The sequence below is a fragment of the Oncorhynchus keta genome, chromosome 17, assembly GCF_023373465.1.
Source record: "Oncorhynchus keta strain PuntledgeMale-10-30-2019 chromosome 17, Oket_V2, whole genome shotgun sequence".
NCBI classification, from domain to species: Eukaryota; Metazoa; Chordata; class Actinopteri; order Salmoniformes; family Salmonidae; genus Oncorhynchus; species Oncorhynchus keta.
Window position 1 is genome coordinate 56,780,269 of NC_068437.1, and position 25,335 is coordinate 56,805,603.

General features: G+C 51.5%; 1 protein-coding gene and 1 long non-coding RNA gene across 12 annotated transcripts in view; one reads left to right on the top strand and one right to left on the bottom strand.

Moving 5' to 3' along the window:
- LOC118378188 (tight junction protein ZO-1-like) overlaps positions 1 to 25,335 on the bottom strand; it is a 287,079-nt gene that overhangs the window by 61,412 nt on the left and 200,332 nt on the right. For all 10 annotated transcript variants that reach the window (XM_052466581.1, XM_052466587.1, XM_052466586.1 and 7 more), the window contains 4 exons: positions 24,354 to 24,489; positions 20,167 to 20,297; positions 9,604 to 9,709; positions 6,971 to 7,121 (listed from right to left, as the gene is read on the bottom strand). In XM_052466581.1, coding sequence (XP_052322541.1) covers positions 6,971 to 7,121; positions 9,604 to 9,709; positions 20,167 to 20,297; positions 24,354 to 24,489 — 524 coding nt within the window. The remainder of the gene's footprint in view (positions 1 to 6,970; positions 7,122 to 9,603; positions 9,710 to 20,166; positions 20,298 to 24,353; positions 24,490 to 25,335) is intronic.
- LOC127908398 (uncharacterized) lies at positions 19,272 to 20,240 on the top strand. 2 transcript variants are annotated; one of them, XR_008067093.1, is made up of 3 exons: positions 19,272 to 19,409; positions 19,826 to 19,903; positions 20,112 to 20,240. It is a non-coding gene; the product is annotated as an uncharacterized LOC127908398 (long non-coding RNA). The 2 variants fall into 2 exon arrangements; XR_008067092.1 differs by lacking the exon at positions 19,272 to 19,409 and adding an exon at positions 19,584 to 19,773.

Sequence of the window (25,335 nt, forward strand, 5' to 3'; positions counted from 1 at the left end):
AGGAGAGGAGGAGAAGAGAGGCGGGGGTGGAGGAGGGAGAAGAGTGGAGGGGGTGGAGGAGGGAGGAGAAAGGAGAAAGGAGGGGGTGGAGGAGGGAGAAGAGAGGAGGGGGTGGAGGAGGGAGAGAGAGTGGAGGGGGTGGAGGAGGGAGGAGAAAGGAGGGGGGTGGAGGAGGGAGAAGAGGAGGGGGGTGGAGGAGGGAGAGAAGAGAGGAGGAGGGTGGAGGGGTGGAGGGAGGGAGAAGAGAGAGGAGGGGGTGGAGGAGGGAGAAGGTGGAGGGTGGTGGAGGAGGAGAGAGGAGGGGGTGGAGGAGGGAGAAGAGAGGAGGGGTGGAGGAGGGAGGAGAAGGAGGAGTGGAGGGGTGGAGGAGGGAGGAGAGGAGGAGGGAGAGAGGGAGGAGGGGGATGGAGGGAGGAGGAGGGGGGTGGAGGAGGGAGAAGAGAGGAGGGGGTGGAGGAGGGAGAAGAGAGGAGGGGGTGGAGGAGGGAGGAGAGGAGAGGGGTGGAGGGGAGAAGAGGAGGGGGTGGAGGAGGGGAGAAGAGTGGAGGGGGTGGAGGAGGGAGAAGAGAGGGTGGAGGGGTGGGAGGAGGGAGGAAGAGTGGAGGGGGTGGAGGAGGGAGGAGAAAGGAGGGGGTGGAGGAGGGAGAAGAGTGGAGGGGGAGGAGGGGGAGGAGGGGGAGGAGAAAGGAGAAAGGAGGGGGTGGAGGAGGGAGGGAGAGGGGGTGGAGAGGGAGGAGGGGGTGGAGGAGGGAGAAGAGAGGCGGGGGTGGAGGAGGGGGAGAGGAGAAGAGTGGAGGGGGTGGAGGAGGGGGAGGAGAAAGGAGAAAGGAGGGGGGTGGAGGAGGGAGAAGAGAGGAGGGGTGGAGGAGGGAGAAGAGTGGAGGGGATGGAGGAGAAAGGAGGAGAAAGGAGGGGGTGGAGGAGGGAGAAGAGAGGAGGGGGTGGAGGAGGGAGAAGAGAGGAGGGGGTGGAGGAGGGAGAAGAGAGGAGGGGTGGAGGAGGGAGCGAGAAGAGGAGGGGGTGGAGGAGGGAGGGGTGGAGGAGGGAGGAGGGGGTGGAGGGAGGGAGGAGGGGGTGGAGGAGGGAGAAGAGAGGAGGGGGTGGAGGAGGGAGAGGGAGAGAGGGGGGGTGGAGGAGGGAGAAGAGTGGAGGGGGTGGAGGAGGGAGAAGAGAGGAGGGAGGGGGGAGAAAGGAGAAAGGAGGGGGTGGAGGAGGGAGAAGAGAGGGAGGGGGTGGAGGAGGGAGAAGAGTGGAGGGGGTGGAGGAGGGAGGAGAAAGGAGGGGGTGGAGGAGGGAGAAGAGAGGAGGGGGTGGAGGAGGGAGAAGAGAGGAGGGGGTGGAGGAGGGAGAAGATAGGAGGGGGTGGAGGAGGGAGCGAGAGAGGAGGGGGTGGAGGAGGGAGAAGAGAGGAGGGGGTGGAGGAGGGAGAAGAGAGGAGGGGGTGGAGGAGGGAGAAGAGAGGAGGGGGTGGGAGGAGGGAGGAGAAAGGAGAGGGGGGGGAGGAGGGAGAAGAGAGGAGGGGGTGGAGGAGGGAGAAGAGAGGAGGGGGTGGAGGAGGGAGGAGAAAGGAGGGGGTGGAGGAGGGAGGAGAAAGGAGGGGGTGGAGGAGGGAGAAGAGAGGAGGGGTGGAGGGAGGAGAAGAGAGGAGGGGTGGAGGAGGAGGGAGAAGAGAGGAGGGGGGTGGAGGAGGGAGAAGAGAAGGAGGGGGGGTGGAGGAGGGAGAAGAGAGGAGGGGGTGGAGGAGGGAGAAGAGTGGAGGGGGGTGGAGGAGGGAGGAGAAAGGAGGGGGTGGAGGAGGGAGAAGAGAAGAGGGGGTGGAGGAGGGAGAAGAGAGGAGGGGGTGGAGGAGGGAGAAGAGTGGAGGGGGGTGGAGGAGGAGGAGAAAGGAGGGGGTGGAGGAGGGAGAAGAGAAGAGGGGGTGGAGGAGGGAGAGGGAGAAGGAGGGGGGTGGAGGAGGGAGAGAGAGAGGAGGGGGTGGAGGAGGGAGAAGAGAAGAGGGGGTGGAGGAGGGAGAAGAGAGGAGGGGGTGGAGGAGGGAGAAGAGAGGAGGGGGTGGGAGGAGGGAGAAGAGAGGAGGGGGTGGAGGAGGGAGCGAGAAAGGAGGGGGTGGAGGAGGGAGAAGAGAGGAGGGGGGGTGGAGGGAGGGAGAGGGGGTGGAGGAGAGGAGGGGGTGGAGGAGGGAGAAGAGAGGAGGGGGTGGAGGAGGGAGAAGAGAGGGAGGGGGTGGAGGAGGGAGGAGAAAGGAGGGGGTGGAGGAGGGAGAAGAGAGGAGGGGGTGGAGGAGGGAGGAGAGTGGAGGGAGAAGAGAGGAGGGAGAAGAGAGGAGGGGGTGGAGGAGGGAGAAGAGAGGAGGGAGAAGAGAGGAGGGGGTGGAGGAGGGAGGAGAGTGGAGGGGGTGGAGGAGGTAGAAGAGAGGAGGGGGTGGAGGAGGGAGGAGAGTGGAGGGAGAAGAGAGGAGGGAAAAGAGAGGAGGGGGTGGAGGAGGGAGAAGAGAGGAGGGAGAAGAGAGGAGGGAGTGATCTAGAGAGACACTGTTTGTGTGTGTGAGCATGTTGCTAGGAGACCGACTCTGAAAGAGCAGGAATCTTGGAGCAAACCATTAAATCAACCAGGAAAAGCTTTGGGGCTTGTCCCCCTTTTCCCTTTAAAGTGCACTACTTTAGACCAGATCCCCATAGGCCCTAGACAAAAGTAGTGCACTATTTAGGGAATAGGCTTCCATTTGAGATGTAAACCGTTGCAGCATTATCCCCTGTAAATCTTTAGTCTGTTTTAGTGTATGAAACATCTGAAATCTTTTAATATTTGTTTAATCCCAGTGGCAACTATATAATATTGGATTTCTGTAGCTGATAGCATTGATTCAATTCATGTTTATTTAACAAAGTCAGTTATTTAACAAATTCTTATTTACAATGACGGCCTACACCCGGCCGACGCTGGGCCAATTGTGCGCCGCCCTGTGGGACCAATCACAGCCGGATGTGATAAAACCTGGATTTGAACCAGGGACTGTAGTGACGCCTCTTGCACTGAGATGCAGAGCCTTTAGACCGCTGTGCCACTCTAGAACCATGAATCGTAGACACGTTAGGATACACAGCATGTTATTCTGATGAGGATCACATTGACACGGCAAACAATTATATCACAAGGTATTTATTTACAGTAAAGCAGTAGGTAGTCTAGTGGTTAGAGTGGAGGGGCGGCAGGTAGACTAGTGGTTAGAGTGGAGAGGCGGCAGGTAGCCTAGTGGTTAGAGTGGAGGGACGGCAGGTAGCCTAGTGGTTAGAGTGGAGGGACGGCAGGTAGCCTAGTGGTTAGAGTGAAGGGGCGGCAGGTAGCCTAGTGGTTAGAGTGGAGGGCGGCAGGTAGCCTAGTGGTTAGAGTGAAGGGGTGGCAGGTAGCCTAGTGGTTAGAGTGGAGGCGGCAGGTAGCCTAGTGGTTAGAGTGGAGGGGCGGCAGGTAGCCTAGTGGTTAGAGTGAAGGGGCGGCAGGTAGCCTAGTGGTTAGAGTGGAGGGACGGCAGGTAGCCTAGTGGTTAGAGTGAAGGGGTGGCAGGTAGCCTAGTGGTTAGAGTGGAGGGACGGCAGGTAGCCTAGTGGTTAGAGTGGAGGGGCGGCAGGTAGCCTAGTGGTTAGAGTGGAGGGGCGGCAGGTAGCCTAGTGGTTAGAGTGGAGGGGTGGCAGGTAGCCTAGTGGTTAGAGTGGAGGGGAGGCAGGTAGCCTAGTGGTTAGAGTGGAGGGTGGCAGGTAGCCTAGTGGTTAGAGTGTAGAGGAGGCAGGTAGCCTAGTGGTTAGAGTGGAGGGACGGCAGGTAGCCTAGTGGTTAGAGTGGAGGGACGGCAGGTAGCCTAGTGGTTAGAGTGGAGGGACGGCAGGTAGCCTAGTGGTTAGAGTGGAGGGGCGGCAGGTAGCCTAGTGGTTAGAGTGGAGGGACGGCAGGTAGCCTAGTGGTTAGAGTGGAGGGGCGGCAGGTAGCCTAGTGGTTAGAGTGGAGGGGCGGCAGGTAGCCTAGTGGTTAGAGTGGAGGGACGGCAGGTAGCCTAGTGGTTAGAGTGGAGGGACGGCAGGTAGCCTAGTGGTTAGAGTGGAGGGACGGCAGGTAGCCTAGTGGTTAGAGTGGAGGGACGGCAGGTAGCCTAGTGGTTAGAGTGGAGGGCGGCAGGTAGCCTAGTGGTTAGAGTGGAGGGACGGCAGGTAGCCTAGTGGTTAGAGTGGAGGGGCGGCAGGTAGCCTAGTGGTTAGAGTGGAGGGACGGCAGGTAGCCTAGTGGTTAGAGTGGAGGGACGGCAGGTAGCCTAGTGGTTAGAGTGGAGGGCGGCAGGTAGCCTAGTGGTTAGAGTGGAGGGACGGCAGGTAGCCTAGTGGTTAGAGTGGAGGGGCGGCAGGTAGCCTAGTGGTTAGAGTGGAGGGACGGCAGGTAGCCTAGTGGTTAGAGTGGAGGGGCGGCAGGTAGCCTAGTGGTTAGAGTGGAGGGGCGGCAGGTAGTCTACTGGTTAGAGTGGAGGGCGGCAGGTAGTCTAGTGGTTAGAGTGGAGGGGCGGAAGGTAGCCTAGTTGTTAGAGTGGAGGGGCGGCAGGTAGTCTAGTGGTTAGAGTGGAGGGGCGGCAGGTAGCCTAGTGGTTAGAGTGGAGGGGCGGCAGGTAGTCTAGTGGTTAGAGTGGAGGGTGGCAGGTAGCCTAGTGGTTAGAGTGGAGGGGCGGCAGGTAGTCTAGTGGTTAGAGTGGAGGGGCGGCAGGGTAGCCTAGTGGTTAGAGTGGAGGGCGGCAGGTAGTCTAGTGGTTAGAGTGGAGGGGCGGCAGGTAGCCTAGTGGTTAGAGTGGAGGGACGGCAGGTAGCCTAGTGGTTAGAGTGGAGGGGTGGCAGGTAGTCTAGTGGTTAGAGTGGAGGGGCGGCAGGTAGCCTAGTGGTTAGAGTGGAGGGGCGGCAGGTAGCCTAGTGGTTAGAGTGGAGGGGCGGCAGGTAGTCTAGTGGTTAGAGTGGAGGGGCGGAAGGTAGCCTAGTGGTTAGAGTGGAGGGGCGGCAGGTAGTCTAGTGGTTAGAGTGGAGGGGCGGAAGGTAGCCTAGTGGTTAGAGTGGAGGGGCGGAAGGTAGCCTAGTGGTTAGAGTGGAGGGGCGGCAGGTAGCCTAGTGGTTAGAGTGGAGGGGCGGCAGGTAGCCTAGTGGTTAGAGTGGAGGGGCGGCAGGTAGCCTAGTGGTTAGAGTGGAGGGGCGGCAGGTAGCCTAGTGGTTAGAGTGGAGGGGCGGCAGGTAGCCTAGTGGTTAGAGTGGAGGGCGGCAGGGTAGCCTAGTGGTTAGAGTGGAGGGGCGGAAGGTAGCCTAGTGGTTAGAGTGGAGGGGCGGAAGGTAGCCTAGTGGTTAGAGTGGAGGGGTGGAAGGTAACCTAGTGGTTAGAGTGGAGGGGTGGAAGGTAACCTAGTGGTTAAAGTGGAGGGGCGGCAGGTAGCCTAGTGGTTAAAGTGGAGGGGTGGAAGGTAACCTAGTGGTTAGAGTGGAGGCTGGCAGGTAGCCTAGTGGTTAGTTCAGTGGAGGGGCGGCAGGTAGCCTAGTGGTTAGAGTGGAGGGGCGGCAGGAAGCCTAGTGGTTAGAGTGGAGGGGCGGCAGGTCAGAGCTTTGAACTAGTAACTGAAAGATTGCTACATCGATTTCCCAAGCTGACAGTTAACCCACTGTTCCCCTGAACGAGGCAGTTAACCCACTGTTCACCTGAACAAGGCAGTTAACCCACTGTTCACCTGAACGAGGCAGTTAACCCACTGTTCCCCTGAACAAGGCTGTTAACCCACTGTTCCCCTGAACAAGGCTGTTAACCCACTGTTCCCCTGAACAAGGCAGTTAACCCACTGAGGCAGTTAACCCACTGTTCCCCTGAACAAGGCAGTTAACCCACTGTTCCCCTGAACAAGGCAGTTAACCCCACTGTTCCCCTGAACAAGGCAGTTAACCCACTGTTCCCCTGAACAAGGCAGTTAACCCCACTGTTCCCCTGAACAAGGCAGTTAACCCACTGTTCCCCTGAACAAGGCTGTTAACCCACTGTTCCCCTGAACAAGGCAGTTAACCCCACTGTTCCCCTGAACAAGGCTGTTAACCCACTGTTCCCCTGAACAAGGCTGTTAACCCACTGTTCCCCTGAACAAGGCAGGTAACCCACTGTTCCCCTGAACAAGGCAGTTAACCCACTGTTCACCTGAACGAGGCAGTTAACCCCACTGTTCCCCTGAACAAGGCAGTTAACCCACTGTTCCCCTGAACAAGACAGTTAACCCACTGTTCCCCTGAACAAGGCAGTTAACCCACTGTTCCCCTGAACAAGGCAGTTAACCCACTGTTCCCCTGAACAAGGCAGTTAACCCCACTGTTCCCTGAACAAGGCAGTTAACCCACTGTTCCCCTGAACAGGCAGTTAACCCACTGTTCCCCTGAACAAGGCAGTTAACCCACTGTTCCCCTGAACAAGACAGTTAACCCACTGTTCCCCTGAACAAGTCAGTTAACCCACTGTTCCCCTGAACAAGGCAGTTAACCCCACTGTTTCCAATGAAAAAGCCAGTTAACGCACTGTTGCCCTGAACAAGGCAGTTATCCCACTGTTCCCCTGAACAAGGCAGTTAACCCCACTGTTCCCCTGAACAAGGCAGTTAACCCACTGTTCCCCTGAACAAGGCAGTTAACCCACTGTTCCCCTGAACAAGGCAGTTAACCCACTGTTCCCCTGAACAAGGCAGTTAACCCACTGTTCCCATGAACAAGGCAGTTTACCCCACTGTTCCCTGGTAGGCTGTCATTGTAAATAATAATTTGTTCTTAACTGACTTGCCTAGTTAAATAAAAATAAAGTGAGCACATACATGTTTTGTATGCGTACGTGATCCCTGTGGAAATTGAACCGACAACCTTAGTGTTGCTATAGTTAGTGCGTCGTTGCAGTAGCGGAAGTGTGTAGTTGCTGGTGTATCCTGTCTCACCCTGAGAATTTGGTCCCCCTCCTCCAGACCCTCCTTAGCTGCTGGGCTGTCCTCCAGGACTCCTGCTACGAAGATGCCCACGTCGTTCCCCCCAGCCAGCCTCAGACCCACACTCTCCCCCTTCTTAAACTTCACCAACTTCATACTCGGCCTGAGGAATGAGGACACAGGGTGGGATGGGGACAGAGGAAAGACAGTTATAGATGACCCACTCGGTGATATTTACCTTGTGTCACCCATAGAAATAGTCTTTCTAGAATGGCTATTCCCATTCAAGTCAATGGTCGAAGGGGCTTTGTCCCTTCTAGGAATTATATTTGTTTGATGTCTCCTGCCAAAGATCATTGAAGTTAAAACATTATTTTGTCGTAATATTGAGCAGGACGGGAGGTTGGAGGTACCGTAGGATATTGTTCGAGACAGGTGAATAGATACTTCTACATACTGTAGGATACTGTTAGAGACAGGTTAATAGATACTTCTACATACTGTAGGATACTGTTAGATACTTCTACATACCGTAGGATACTGTTAGAGACAGGTTAATAGATACTTCTACATACTGTAGGATACTGTTAGAGACAGGTTAATAGATACTTCTACATACTGTAGGATACTGTTAGATACTTCTACATACCGTAGGATACTGTTAGAGACTTCTACATACTGTAGGATACTGTTAGATACTTCTACATACTGTAGGATACTGTTAGATACAGGTTAATAGATACTTCTACATACCGTAGGATACTGTTAGAGACTTCTACATATCGTAGGATACTGTTAGATATTCTACATACTGTAGGATACTGTTAGAGACTTCTACATACTGTAGGATACTGTTAGATACTTCTACATACCGTAGGATACTGTTAGAGTCTTCTACATACTGTAGGATACTGTTAGATACTTCTACATACCGTAGGATACTGTTAGAGTCTTCTACATACTGTAGGATACTGTTAGATACTTCTACATACCGTAGGATACTGTTAGAGTCTTCTACATACTGTAGGATACTGTTAGATACTTCTACATACCGTAGGATACTGTTAGATACAGGTTAATAGATACTTCTACATACCGTAGGATACTGTTAGATACTTCTACATACTGCAGGATACTGTTAGAGACTTCTACATACTGTAGGATACTGTTAGAGTCTTCTACATACTGTAGGATACTGTTAGATACTTCTACATACCGTAGGATACTGTTAGAGACAGGTTAATAGATACTTCTACATACCGTAGGATACTGTTAGAGACTTCTACATACCGTAGGATATTGTTCGAGACAGGTGAATAGATACTTCTACATACCGTAGGATACTGTTAGAGACAGGTTAATAGATACTTCTACATACCGTAGGATACTGTTAGATACTTCTACATACTGTAGGATACTGTTAGAGACTTCTACATACCGTAGGATACTGTTAGAGACTTCTACATACTGTAGGATACTGTTAGATACTTCTACATACCGTAGGATACTGTTAGAGACAGGTTAATAGATACTTCTACATACTGTAGGATACTGTTAGAGACAGGTTAATAGATACTTCTACATACTGTAGGATACTGTTAGAGACAGGATATTAGATACTTCTACATACTGTAGGATACTGTTAGATACTTCTACATACTGTAGGATACTGTTAGAGACAGGTTAATAGATACTTCTACATACCGTAGGATACTGTTAGAGACTTCTACATACCGTAGGATACTGTTAGATACTTCTACATACTGTAGGATACTGTTAGATACTTCTACATACTGTAGGATACTGTTAGAGACTTCTATATACCGTAGGATACTGTTAGAGACTTCTACATACTGTAGGATACTGTTAGATACTTCTACATACTGTAGGATACTGTTAGATACAGGTTAATAGATACTTCTACATACCGTAGGATACTGTTAGAGACTTCTACATATCGTAGGATACTGTTAGATATTCTACATACTGTAGGATACTGTTAGAGACTTCTACATACTGTAGGATACTGTTAGATACTTCTACATACCGTAGGATACTGTTAGAGTCTTCTACATACTGTAGGATACTGTTAGATACTTCTACATACCGTAGGATACTGTTAGAGACAGGTTAATAGATACTTCTACATACCGTAGGATACTGTTAGATACTTCTACATACTGCAGGATACTGTTAGAGACTTCTACATACTGTAGGATACTGTTAGATACTTCTACATACTGTAGGATACTGTTAGAGACTTCTACATACTGTAGGATACTGTTAGAGACTTCTACATACTGTAGGATACTGTTAGAGACTTCTACATACTGTAGGATACTGTTAGAGACTTCTACATACTGTAGGATACTGTTAGATACTTCTACATACCGTAGGATACTGTTAGAGACTTCTACATACCGTAGGATACTGTTAGAGACTACTACATACTGTAGGATACTGTTAGAGACTTCTACATACTGTAGCATACTGTTAGAGACAGGTGAATAGATACTTCTACATACCATAGGATACTGTTAGAGACTTCTACATACCGTAGGATACTGTTAGAGACTTCTACATACTGTAGGATACTGTTAGAGACTTCTACATATTGTAGGATACTGTTAGAGACTTCTACATACCGTAGGATACTGTCATCGTGGGCAGCGCTGGGCACAGGGGCATCAGAGGGGCTGACTGGCAGGTCCACATCAGGCTGGCCTGGCTGGGCATATACTGGCTTGGGTTCTGAGAAAATACACACACACACACACACACACACACACACACACACACACACACACACACACACACACACACACACACACACACACACACACACACACACACACACACACACACACACACACACACACACACACACAATCAACTGTACTGTGTACACACATCCATGTACTATTCCCACAAGAGAGTGAATGGAGGTTCAAATGTAGGTTGGAGGGAACACAATACATCTGGCCTTCACGCTAACCTAATCTCAGTACCCACAATACATCTGGCCTTCGCGCTAACCTAATCTCAGTACCCACAATACATCTGGCCTTCACGCTAACCTAATCTCAATACCCACAATACATCTGGCCTTCACGCTAACCTAATCTCAGTACCCACAATACATCTGGCCTTCACGCTAACCTAATCTCAGTACCCACAATACATCTGGCCTTCACGCTAACCTAATCTCAGTACCCACAATACATCTTGCCTTCACGCTAACCTAATCTCAATACCCACAATACATCTGGCCTTCACGCTAACCTAATCTCAGTACCCACAATACATCTGGCCTTTACGCTAACCTAATCTCAATACCCTCATAGACACCACACCAACACAGTACATAGTGTCCTGATCTGGGAGGTCATAGACACCACACCAACACAGTACATGGTGTCCTGACCTGGGAGGTCATAGACACCACACCAACACAGTACATGGTGCCCTGATTTGGGAGGTCATAGACACCACACCAACACAGTACATAGTGTCCTGACCTGGGAGGTCATAGACACCACACCAACACAGTACATAGTGTCCTGATCTGGGAGGTCATAGACACCACACCAACACAGTACATGGTGCACTGATCTGGGAGGAGACACCACACCAACACAGTACATGGTGCCCTGATCTGGGAGGAGACACCAAACCAACACAGTACATAGTGTCCTGATCTGGGAGGCCATAGACACCACACCAACACAGTACATGGTGTCTTGATCTGGGAGGTCAAAGACACCACACCAACACAGTACATAGTGTCCTGATCTGGGAGGTCAAAGACACCACACCAACACAGTACATAGTGTCCTGATCTGGGAGGTCATAGACACCACACCAACACAGTACATAGTGTCCTGATCTGGGAGGTCATGGACACCACACAACCACAGTACATGGTGCCCTGATCTGGGAGGAGACACCACACCAACACAGTACATGGTGCCCTGATCTGGGAGGAGACACCACACCAACACAGTACATTGTGTCCTGATCTGGGAGGAGACACCACACCAACACAGTACATGGTGTCCTAATCTGGGAGGAGACACCACACCAACACAGTACATGGTGTCCTAATCTGGGAGGAGACACCACACCAACACAATACATAGTGTCCTGACCTGGGAGGTCATAGACACCACACCAACACAGTACATGGTGTCCTGATCTGGGAGGTCATAGACACCACACCAACACAGTACATGGTGCCCTGATCTGGGAGGAGACACCACACCAACACAGTACATAGTGTCCTGATCTGGGAGGTCATAGACACCACACCAACACAGTACATAGTGTCCTGATCTGGGAGGAGACACCACACCAACACAGTACATGGTGTCCTGACCCGGGAGGTCATAGACACCACACCAACACAGTACATAGTGTCCTGATCTGGGAGGTCATAGACACCACACCAACACAGTACATAGTGTCCTGACCTGGGAGGTCATAGACACCACACCAACACAGTACATGGTGTCCTGATCTGGGAGGTCATAGACACCACACCAACACAGTACATGGTGTCCTGATCTGGGAGGTCATAGACACCACACCAACACAGTACATAGTGTCCTGACCTGGGAGGAGACACCACACCAACACAGTACATGGTGCCCTGATCTGGGAGGTCATAGACACCACACCAACACAGTACATGGTGCCCTGATCTGGGAGGTCATAGACACCACACCAACACAGTACATGGTGCCCTGATCTGGGAGGTCATAGACACCACACCAACACAGTATATGGTGCCCTGATCTGGGAGGTCATAGACACCACACCAACACAGTACATGGTGCCCTGATCTGGGAGGTCATAGACACCACACCAACACAGTACATGGTGCCCTGATCTGGGAGGTCATAGACACCACACCAACACAGTACATGGTGTCCTGATCTGGGAGGTCATAGACACCACACCAACACAGTACATGGTGCCCTGATCTGGGAGGTCATAGACACCACACCAACACAGTATATGGTGCCCTGATCTGGGAGGTCATAGACACCACACCAACACGGTACATGGGGTCCTGATCTGGGAGGAGACACCACACCAACACAGTACATGGTGTCCTGATCTGGGAGGTCATAGACACCACACCAACACAGTACATAGTGTCCTGATCTGGGAGGTCATGGACACCACACAACCACAGTACATGGTGCCCTGATCTGGGAGGAGACACCACACCAACACAGTACATGGTGCCCTGATCTGGGAGGAGACACCACACCAACACAGTACATTGTGTCCTGATCTGGGAGGAGACACCACACCAACACAGTACATGGTGTCCTAATCTGGGAGGAGACACCACACCAACACAATACATAGTGTCCTGACCTGGGAGGTCATAGACACCACACCAACACAGTACATGGTGTCCTGATCTGGGAGGTCATAGACACCACACCAACACAGTACATGGTGTCCTGATCTGGGAGGTCATAGACACCACACCAACACAGTACATGGTGCCCTGATCTGGGAGGAGACACCACACCAACACAGTACATAGTGTCCTGATCTGGGAGGTCATAGACACCACACCAACACAGTACATAGTGTCCTGATCTGGGAGGAGACACCACACCAACACAGTACATGGTGTCCTGACCTGGGAGGTCATAGACACCACACCAACACAGTACATAGTGTCCTGATCTGGGAGGTCATAGACACCACACCAACACAGTACATAGTGTCCTGACCTGGGAGGTCATAGACACCACACCAACACAGTACATGGTGTCCCTGATCTGGGAGGTCATAGACACCACACCAACACAGTACATGGTGTCCTGATCTGGGAGGTCATAGACACCACACCAACACAGTACATAGTGTCCTGACCTGGGAGGAGACACCACACCAACACAGTACATGGTGCCCTGATCTGGGAGGTCATAGACACCACACCAACACAGTACATGGTGCCCTGATCTGGGAGGTCATAGACACCACACCAACACAGTACATGGTGCCCTGATCTGGGAGGTCATAGACACCACACCAACACAGTATATGGTGCCCTGATCTGGGAGGTCATAGACACCACACCAACACAGTACATGGTGCCCTGATCTGGGAGGTCATAGACACCACACCAACACAGTACATGGTGCCCTGATCTGGGAGGTCATAGACACCACACCAACACAGTACATGGTGTCCTGATCTGGGAGGTCATAGACACCACACCAACACAGTACATGGTGCCCTGATCTGGGAGGTCATAGACACCACACCAACACAGTATATGGTGCCCTGATCTGGGAGGTCATAGACACCACACCAACACGGTACACGGGGTCCTGATCTGGGAGGAGACACCACACCAACACAGTACATGGTGTCCTGATCTGGGAGGAGACACCACACCAACACAGTACATGGTGTCCTGATCTGGGAGGAGACACCACACCAACACAGTACATGGTGTCCTGACCTGGGAGGAGACACCACACCAACACAGTACATGGTGCCCTGATCTGGGAGGTCATAGACACCACACCAACACAGTACATGGTGTCCTGATCTGGTAGGTCATAGACACCACACCAACACAGTACATAATAATAATAATAATAATATATGCCATTTAGCTGACGCTTTTATCCAAAGCGACTTACAGTCATGTGTGCATACATTCTACGTATGGGTGGTCCCGGGGATCGAACCCACTACCCTGGCGTTATGGTGTCCTGATCTGGGAGGAGACACCACACCAACACAGTACATGGTGCCCTGATCTGGGAGGAGAAACCACACCAACACAGTACATGGTGTCCTGATCTGGGAGGAGACACCACACCAACACAGTACATAGTGTCCTGATCTGGGAGGTCATAGACACCACACCTGACCTGGGAGGTCATAGACACCACACCAACACAGTACATGGTGTCCTGACCTGGGAGGAGACACCACACCAACACAGTACATGTTGCCCTGACCTGGGAGGAGGCGCAGCACCAATACAGTACATGGTGTCCTGACCTGGGAGGTCATAGACACCACACCAACACAGTACATGGTGTCCTGACCTGGCAGGAGACACCACACCAACACAGTACATGGTGTCCTGATCTGGGAGGAGACACCACACCAACACAGTACATGGTGTCCTGATCTGGGAGGAGACACCACACCAACACAGTACATGGTGTCCTGACCTGGGAGGAGACACCACACCAACACAGTACATAGTGTCCTGATCTGGGAGGTCATAGACACCACACCTGACCTGGGAGGTCATAGACACCACACCAACACAGTACATGGTGTCCTGACCTGGGAGGTCATAGACACCACACCTGACCTGGGAGGTCATAGACACCACACCAACACAGTACATAGTGTCCTGATCTGGGAGGTCATAGACACCACACCTGACCTGGGAGGTCATAGACACCACACCAACACAGTACATGGTGTCCTGATCTGGGAGGAGACACCACACCAACACAGTACATAGTGTCCTGATCTGGGAGGTCATAGACACCACACCTGACCTGGGAGGTCATAGACACCACACCAACACAGTACATGGTGTCCTGACCTGGGAGGAGACACCACACCAACACAGTACATAGTGTCCTGATCTGGGAGGAGACGCAGCACCAACACAGTACATAGTGCCCTGATCTGGGAGGTCATAGACACCACACCAACACAGTACATGGTGTCCTGACCTGGGAGGAGACACCACACCAACACAGTACATAGTGTCCTGATCTGGGAGGAGACGCAGCACCAACACAGTACATAGTGCCCTGATCTGGGAGGAGACGCAGCACCAACACAGTACATAGTGCCCTGATCTGGGAGGAGACGCAGCACCAACACAGTACATGGTGTCCTGACCTGGGAGGAGACGCAGCACCAACACAGTACATAGTGCCCTGATCTGGGAGGAGACGCAGCACCAACACAGTACATAGTGCCCTGACCTGGGAGGAGACGCAGCACCAACACAGGACATAGTGTCCTGACCTGGGAGGTCATAGACACCACACCAACACAGTACATGGTGTCCTGATCTGGGAGGAGACACCACACCAACACAGTACATGGTGCCCTGATCTGGGAGGAGACGCAGCACCAACACAGTACATGGTGCCCTGACCTGGGAGGAGACACCACAGCAACACAGTACATGGTGCCCTGATCTGGGAGGTCATAGACACCACACCAACACAGTACATGGTGTCCTGACCTGGGAGGAGACGCAGCACCAACACAGTACATAGTGTCCTGACCTGGGAGGAGACGCAGCACCAACACAGGACATAGTGTCCTGACCTGGGAGGCCATAGACACCACACCAACACAGTACATAGTGTCCTGATCTGGGAGGTCATAGACACCACACCTGACCTGGGAGGCCATAGACACCACACCAACACAGTACATAGTGTCCTGATCTGGTAGGTCATAGACACCACACCTGACCTGGGAGGTCATAGACACCACACCAACACAGTACATGGTGCCCTGATCTGGGAGGTCATAGACACCACACCAACACAGTACATGGTGTCCTGATCTGGGAGGAGACACCACACCAACACAGTACATGGTGCCCTGATCTGGGAGGAGACGCAGCACCAACACAGTACATGGTGCCCTGACCTGGGAGGAGACACCACAGCAACACAGTACATGGTGCCCTGATCTGGGAGGTCATAGACACCACACCAACACAGTACATGGTGTCCTGACCTGGGAGGAGACGCAGCACCAACACAGTACATAGTGTCCTGACCTGGGAGGAGACGCAGCACCAACACAGGACATAGTGTCCTGACCTGGGAGGCCATAGACACCACACCAACACAGTACATAGTGTCCTGATCTGGGAGGTCATAGACACCACACCTGACCTGGGAGGCCATAGACACCACACCAACACAGTACATAGTGTCCTGATCTGGGAGGTCATAGACACCACACCTGACCTGGGAGGTCATAGACACCACACCAACACAGTACATGGTGCCCTGATCTGGGAGGTCATAGACACCACACCAACACAGTACATAGTGTCCTGATCTGGGAGGTCATAGACACCACACCTGACCTGGGAGGTCATAGACACCACACCAACACAGTACATGGTGTCCTGACCTGGGAGGAGACGCAGCACCAACACAGTACATGGTGCCCTGATCTGGGAGGTCATAGACACCACACCAACACAGTACATGGTGTCCTGATCTGGGAGGTCATAGACACCACACCAACACAGTACATGGTGTCCTGATCTGGGAGGAGACACCACACCAACACAGTACATGGTGCCCTGATCTGGGAGGAGAAACCACACCAACACAGTACATGGTGTCCTGATCTGGGAGGAGACACCACACCAACACAGTACATAGTGTCCTGATCTGGGAGGAGACGCAGCACCAACACAGTACATAGTGCCCTGATCTGGGAGGAGACGCAGCACCAACACAGTACATAGTGCCCTGATCTGGGAGGAGACGCAGCACCAACACAGTACATGGTGTCCTGACCTGGGAGGAGACGCAGCACCAACACAGTACATAGTGCCCTGATCTGGGAGGAGACGCAGCACCAACACAGTACATAGTGCCCTGATCTGGGAGGAGACACAGCACCAACACAGTACATAGTGTCCTGACCTGGGAGGTCATAGACACCACACCAACACAGTACATGGTGTCCTGACCTGGGAGGAGACGCAGCACCAACACAGTACATAGTGTCCTGACCTGGGAGGAGACGCAGCACCAACACAGGACATAGTGTCCTGACCTGGGAGGCCATAGACACCACACCAACACAGTACATAGTGTCCTGATCTGGGAGGAGACACCACACCAACACAGTACATGGTGCCCTGATCTGGGAGGTCATAGACACCACACCAACACAGTACATGGTGTCCTGACCTGGGAGGAGACGCAGCACCAACACAGTACATAGTGTCCTGACCTGGGAGGAGACGCAGCACCAACACAGGACATAGTGTCCTGACCTGGGAGGCCATAGACACCACACCAACACAGTACATAGTGTCCTGATCTGGGAGGTCATAGACACCACACCTGACCTGGGAGGCCATAGACACCACACCAACACAGTACATAGTGTCCTGATCTGGGAGGTCATAGACACCACACCTGACCTGGGAGGTCATAGACACCACACCAACACAGTACATGGTGCCCTGATCTGGGAGGTCATAGACACCACACCAACACAGTACATAGTGTCCTGATCTGGGAGGTCATAGACACCACACCTGACCTGGGAGGTCATAGACACCACACCAACACAGTACATGGTGTCCTGACCTGGGAGGAGACACCACACCAACACAGTACATGGTGCCCTGACCTGGGAGGTCATAGACACCACACCAACACAGTACATAGTGTCCTGATCTGGGAGGTCATAGACACCACACCTGACCTGGGAGGTCATAGACACCACACCAACACAGTACATGGTGTCCTGATCTGGGAGGTCATAGACACCACACCAACACAGTACATGGTGTCCTGATCTGGGAGGAGACACCACACCAACACAGTACATGGTGCCCTGATCTGGGAGGAGACGCAGCACCAACACAGTACATGGTGCCCTGATCTGGGAGGAGACGCAGCACCAACACAGTACATGGTGTCCTGACCTGGGAGGAGACGCAGCACCAACACAGTACATAGTGTCCTGATCTGGGAGGCCATAGACACCACACCAACACAGTACATAGTGTCCTGATCTGGGAGGTCATAGACACCACACCTGACCTGGGAGGAGACGCAGCACCAACACAGTACATAGTGTCCTGATCTGGGAGGCCATAGACACCACACCAACACAGTACATGGTGCCCTGATCTGGGAAGAGACGCAGCACCAACACAGTACATAGTGCCCTGACCTGGGAGGTCATAGACACCACACCTGACCTGGGAGGTCATAGACACCACACCAACACAGTACATGGTGTCCTGACCTGGGAGGAGACGCAGCACCAACACAGTACATGGTGCCCTGATCTGGGAGGAGACGCAGCACCAACACAGTACATGGTGCCCTGATCTGGGAGGAGACGCAGCAGGCTGCTGGCTGCAGGGCAGGAGGAGAAACGCCAGAGTCCATCAAGTCCCACTGTTTATAACCAACTAACTGTAGGCTGCAGCCTCAGCCAAGCTCAGCACTCAGCACACAGCAGTGTCAGCATAGCAAGCTTTTAGCTGTAACCTTGGGGCAATCTACAGTTCAAACTATAACACAAGTGACACCCTGCCACTGTTTCGGTAAAAAGCTGAGGGAAAGGGGAAACTCATACAGAGCTATGGATGTAAGGAATGACCACGCGTGATATGAATATAATATAAATATGTATTTTTTAAGATATACAGTTTGTGTTTACAATGACATTGTTCACAAAAAATGGAGTAAAACAAGCATTATGTTGGGTTCTGATGGGGTACAACAGTTAGTTACTGGCAGTGGTTAGGTCTACTAGTTACCGGCAGTGGTTAGGTCTACTAGTTACCGGCAGTGGTTAGGTCTACTAGTGCCCGGCAGTGGTTAGGTCTACTAGTTACTGGCAGTGGTTAGGTCTACTAGTTACCGGCAGTGGTTAGGTCTACTAGTTCCCGGCAGTGGTTACTAGTTACTGGCAGTGGTTAGGTCTACTAGTTCCCGGCAGTGGTTAGGTCTACTAGTTACTGGCAGTGGTTAGGTCTACTAGTTACCGGCAGTGGTTAGGTCTACTAGTTACCGGCAGTGGTTAGGTCTACTAGTGCCCGGCAGTGGTTAGGTCTACTAGTTACTGGCAGTGGTTAGGTCTACTAGTTACCGGCAGTGGTTAGGTCTACTAGTTACGGCAGTGGTTGGTTACTAGGCCTACTAGTTAGGTCTACTAGTTACCAGTGGTTAGGTCTAGTGGTTAGGCCTACTAGTTACCAGTAGTGGTTAGGCCTACTAGTTACCAGCAGTGGTTAGGTCTACTAGTTACCGGCAGTGGTTAGGCCTACTAGTTACCGGCAGTGGTTAGGTCTACTAGTTACCGGCAGTGGTTAGGTCTACTAGTGACCGGCAGTGGTTAGGCCTACTAGTTACCGGCAGTGGTTAGGTCTACTAGTTACCGGCAGTGGTTAGGTCTACTAGTTACCGGCAGTGGTTAGGTCTACTAGTTACCGGCAGTGGTTAGGCCTACTAGTTACCGGCAGTGGTTAGGTCTACTAGTGACCGGCAGTGGTTAGGTATACTAGTTACCGGCAGTGGTTAGGTCTACTAGTTACCGGCAGTGGTTAGGCCTACTAGTTACCGGCAGTGGTTAGGCCTACTAGTTACCGGCAGTGGTTAGGTCTACTAGTTACCGGCAGTGGTTAGGTCTACTAGTTACCGGCAGTGGTTAGGTCTACTAGTTACTGGCAGTGGTTAGGTCTACTAGTGACCGGCAGTGGTTAGGCCTACTAGTTACCGGCAGTGGTTAGGTCTACTAGTTACCGGCAGTGGTTAGGCCTACTAGTTACCGGCAGTGGTTAGGTCTACTAGTGACCGGCAGTGGTTAGGTCTACTAGTTACCGGCAGTGGTTAGGTCTACTAGTGACCGGTAGTGGTTAGGTCTACTAGTTACCGGCAGTGGTTAGGTCTACTAGTTACCGGCAGTGGTTAGGTCTACTAGTGACCGGTAGTGGTTAGGTCTACTAGTTACCGGCAGTGGTTAGGTCTACTAGTTACCGGCAGTGGTTAGGTCTACTAGTTACCGGCAGTGGTTAGGTCTACTAGTTACCGGCAGTGGTTAGGTGTACTAGTTACCGCCAGTGGTTAGGTCTACTAGTTACCGGCAGTGGTTAGGTCTACTAGTTACCGGCAGTGGTTAGGTCTACTAGTTACCGGCAGTGGTTAGGTCTACTAGTTACCGGCAGTGGTTAGGTCTACTAGTTACCGGCAGTGGTTAGGCCTACTAGTTACCGGCAGTGGTTAGGTCTACTAGTGACCGGCAGTGGTTAGGCCTACTAGTGACCGGCAGTGGTTAGGTCTACTAGTTACCGGCAGTGGTTAGGTCTACTAGTTACCGGCAGTGGTTAGGTCTACTAGTTCCAGGCAGTGGTTAGGTCTACTAGTTACCGGCAGTGGTTAGGTCTACTAGTTACCGGCAGTGGTTCTGACCTGGTAGAGGTGGTAACTGTTTCTCCTCCCTGGTGACCGGCTGCTCCAGGGGTTTTGGCAGGGCAGGAACCTCCTCTGCTAACTTGGCTGGTACCGCTGTCGGCTTTAAGATCCTCTCCTCCTCACGACTTCTGTGTTCGGAGACAAAGAAACTGAACTGTTTAGTTATGTGCATGTGATCCCTGCGGGAATTGAACCCAGAACCTGGCATGCCATTGTTAGTGCCAAACTCTCAGCAACTGAGCCAATACAGGACCAGAGATGTGGTAGAATGAAACAAATACTACACATCACCTATATATGCGTCTCGGCGTTTTAACTGCAGTGGACAACACGTAAAGGTCGTAGAGATTAGAAGGAAATAAACAACAATAATAATAATAATAATAATGAGGATGTGTTGGATGCTTTTATCTGTCCAATTTCAAACTGTTTTTTTTTTTTTTTAAGTTTTTTTTTTAGGGCATATCCCAACTCTTCATGAGACACCGTCAGAGAAGAGGCGCTGTCGAGTGCTGCAGCATTCTGAGGCCCTGCATCTCAGTGCTAGAGGCGTCACTACAGACCCTGGTTCGATTCCAGGCTGTATCACAACCGGATGTGATTGGGAGTCCCATAGGGCGGCGCACAATTGGCCCAGTGTCGTTAGGGTGTGGCCCGGGGTAGAATTGGTTCTTAATTGACTAATTAAATAAATAAATTCAGAGAGAGGTATCACGGCCAAGGTCTGCCATTATAAATTACAACCTTAGAGCAATTAGGGTTAAGTGCCTTGCTCAAGGGCACAGACAGATCTTTCACCTCAGGGAGTCGAACTAGCAACCTTTCAGTTACTAGCTCAACGCTCTAATCGCTAGGCTACCTGCTGCCTTGTGTGTGTCTGCACTGTGAGCTTGAAGGTCACTGTTTGTTTTTGTCTTCTCCTTTGTACTCTATTTTTAGAGAGGCATATCTGAGGTGATGGAGGCGAGGAGAGAGAGAGAGAGAGAGAGAGGGGGAGGGCGGGAGAAAGAGGGAGGGCGGGAGAGAGGACGGGAGAGTGAGAGAGAGTGCGGGAGAGAGAGAGAGAGTAAGGGGAGGGCGGGAGCGAGAGAGAGAGAGAGAGAGAGAGAGAGAGAGAGAGAGAGAGAGAGAGAGAGAGAGTAAGGGGGAGGGCAGGAGCGAGAGAAAGAGAGAGAGAGTAAGGGGGAGGGCGGAGGCGAGAGGGTGGGAGCGAGAGAGAGAGAGAGAGAGAGAGAGAGAGAGTAAGGGGAGGGCGAGAGAGAGAGAGAGAGAGGGGGGCAGGAGCGAGAGAGAGAGAGAGCGAGAGTAAGGGGAGGGTGAGAGAGAGAGAGAGAGAGAGAGAGAGAGAGAGAGAGAGAGAGAGAGAGAGAGAGAGAGAGAGAGAGAGGGCGAGAGAGAGAGAGAGGATTATGTGTACTCCAGGTGCACTTCACTGTGGCTCTGGCTGAGAACCAGTAAAGGTTGGACAAACACAGATTATTAACCCGGAGGTCAGAATGATTTATCCCAAACGGCAACAAACATACAGCCTGGTCCAAGAGCTGCTTCTGATGTCTTGCCAATTCCTATTGTCATTTGGCGTGATAATGACCATCGGACTTGGCTGTAGAGCACAAACTAATCTGGGACAAGGCCAACAAACAGTATTCTTCAGATGATCATGCACAAACAGATATTCTGTTGAATGTTTTAAGAGGTGAAATCTGTGAAGAAAATCTGTTAAATCAGCAAAGAAATCAGGAAGGTTTGGTTCTGTTGTTGGGTAGGGAAACAGAGAATCAGGAAGAGAATCAGGAAGGTTTGGTTCTGTTGTTGGGTAGGGAAACAGAGAATCAGGAAGGTTTGGTTCTGTTGTTGGGTAGGGAAACAGAGAATCAGGAAGAGAATCAGGAAGGTTTGGTTCTGTTGTTGGGTAGGGAAACAGAGAATCAGGAAGAGAATCAGGAAGGTTTGGTTCTGTTGTTGGGTAGGGAAACAGAGAATCAGGAAGGCTTGGTTCTGTTGTTGGGTAGGGAAACAGAGAATCAGGAAGGTTTGGTTCTGTTGTTGGGTAGGGAAACAGAGAATCAGGAAGGCTTGGTTCTGTTGTTGGGTACGGAACCAGAGTATCAGGAAGGCCTGGTTCTGTTGTTGGGTAGGGAAACAGAGAATCAGGAAGAGAATCAGGAAGGCTTGGTTCTGTTGTTGGGTAGGGAAACAGAGAATCAGGAAGGCTTGGTTCTGTTTTTGGGTAGGGAAACAGAGAATCAGGAAGGTTTGGTTCTGTTGTTGGGTAGGGAAACAGAGGATCAGGAAGGTTTGGTTCTGTTGTTGGGTACGGAAACAGAGGATCAGGAAGGTTTGGTTCTGTTGTTGGGTACGGAAACAGAGAATCAGGAAGGCCTGGTTCTGTTGTTGGGTACGGAAACAGAGAATCAGGAAGGCTTGGTTCTGTTGTTGGGTAGGGAAACAGAGAATCAGGAAGGTTTGGTTCTGTTGTTGGGTAGGGAAACAGAGAATCAGGAAGGTTTGGTTCTGTTGTTGGGTAGGGAAACAGAGAATCAGGAAGGTTTGGTTCTGTTGTTGGGTAGGGAAACAGAGAATCAGGAAGGTTTGGTTCTGTTGTTGGGTAGGGAAACAGAGAATCAGGAAGGCTTGGTTCTGTTGTTGGGTACGGAAACAGAGAATCAGGAAGGTTTGGTTCTGTTGTTGGGTAGGGAAACAGAGAATCAGGAAGGTTTGGTTCTGTTGTTGGGTAGGGAAACAGAGAATCAGGAAGGCTTGGTTCTGTTGTTGGGTACGGAAACAGAGAATCAGGAAGGCTTGGTTCTGTTGTTGGGTAGGGAAACAGAGAATCAGGAAGGCTTGGTTCTGTTGTTGGGTAGGGAAACAGAGAATCAGGAAGGTTTGGTTCTGTTGTTGGGTACGGAAACAGAGAATCAGGAAGGCTTGGTTCTGTTGTTGGGTAGGGAAACAGAGAATCAGGAAGGCTTGGTTCTGTTGTTGGGTAGGGAAACAGAGGATCAGGAAGGCTTGGTTCTGTTGTTGGGTACGGAAACAGAGAATCAGGAAGGCTTGGTTCTGTTGTTGGGTACGGAAACAGAGAATCAGGAAGGCTTGGTTCTGTTGTTGGGTACGGAAACAGAGAATCAGGAAGGCTTGGTTCTGTTGTTGGAGTAGGCTTGGTTCTGTTGGAAACAGAGGAATCAGGAAGGCTTGGTTCTGTTGTTGGGTAGGGAAACAGAGGATCAGGAAGGCTTGGTTCTGTTGTTGGGTACGGAAACAGAGGATCAGGAAGGCTTGGTTCTGTTGTTGGGTAGGGAAACAGAGGATCAGGAAGGCTTGGTTCTGTTGTTGGGTAGGGAAACAGAGGGAATCAGGAAGGCTTGGTTCTGTTGTTGGGTAGGGAAACAGAGAATCAGGAAGGCTTGGTTCTGTTGTTGGGTAGGGAAACAGAGAATCAGGAAGGCTTGGTTCTGTTGTTGGGTAGGGAAACAGAGAATCAGGAAGGCTTGGTTCTGTTGTTGGGTAGGGAAACAGAGAATCAGGAAGGCTTGGTTCTGTTGTTGGGTAGGGAAACAGAGAATCAGGAAGGCTTGGTTCTGTTGTTGGGTGGGAAACAGAGAAACAGAGAATCAGGAAGGCTTGGTTCTGTTGTTGGGTAGGAAACAGAGAATCAGGAAGGCTTGGTTCTGTTGTTGGGTACGGAAACAGAGGGAATCAGGAAGGTTTGGTTCTGTCATTGTTGGGTACTGGAAACAGAGAATCAGGAAGGCTTGGTTCTGTTGTTGGGTACGGAAACAGAGAATCAGGAAGGCCTGGTTCTGTTGTTGGGTAGGGAAACAGAGAATCAGGAAGGTTTGGTTCTGTTGTTGGGTAGGGAAACAGAGAATCAGGAAGGCCTGGTTCTGTTGTTGGGTACTGGGAAACAGAGAATCAGGAAGGCTTGGTTCTGTTGGAGGCTAGGCTACCTGAAAGTCTACATACCACTAACCTCCTGGAACTTAGACTACATATTAATGTTCTACATTCTTTATATGTGGTTTTAGTCGTTTAAGTTTACACAGAAAGCGTTTTTTCCATCATGTAAATATATTTAAAAACAAAAAATAAAAATACAATACGTTTGGACTTAGGCGAGCCGATGAAACGTTTAGGTCGGCCCGCCCTGTACTGTGGTAGCAGCCAGGTGGTGTGGCGTTTACCTGCCGTTGGTGATCTGTGGAGGGGAGTGTCTGGAGTGGTCGGACCGCTTGTCAGGGGAGCGGGACCGGCCGCTACGATGTCTGTCGTGGGATCGGTTGGAATGGTCGGACGCCACCGAATGGATATCTGAAATGTCTGTTGTTCAGACACACACACACACACACACACACACACACACACACACACACACACACACACACACACACACACACACACACACACACACACACACACACACACACACACACACACACACACACACACACAACACAAAAAAATCACAATATTCAACAACATATGTCCAGGGGGATACCTAGTCAGGTGTACAGGGGGATACCTAGTCAGGTGTACAGGGAGATACCTAGTCAGGTGTACAGGGAGATACCTAGTCAGGTGTACAGGGGGATACCTAGTCAGGTGTACAGGGGGATACCTAGTCAGGTGTACAGGGGGATACCTAGTCAGGTGTACAGGGGGATACCTAGTCAGGTGTACAGGGGGATACCTAGTCAGGTGTACAGGGGGATACCTAGTCAGGTGTACAGGGAGATACCTAGTCAGGTGTACAGGGAGATACCTAGTCAGGTGTACAGGGAGATACCTAGTCAGGTGTACAGGGGGATACCTAGTCAGGTGTACAGGGAGATACCTAGTCAGTTGTCCAGGGGGATACCTAGTCAGGTGTACAGGGAGATACCTAGTCAGGTGTACAGGGAGATACCTAGTCAGGTGTACAGGGAGATACCTAGTCAGGTGTACAGGGAGATACCTAGTCAGTTGTCCAGGGAGATACCTAGTCAGTTGTACAGGGAGATACCTAGTCAGTTGTACAGGGAGATACCTAGTCAGGTGTACAGGGAGATACCTAGTCAGTTGTACAGGGAGATACCTAGTCAGGTGTACAGAGAGATACCTAGTCAGTTGTACAGGGGGATACCTAGTCAGTTGTACAGGGAGATACCTAGTCAGGTGTACAGGGGA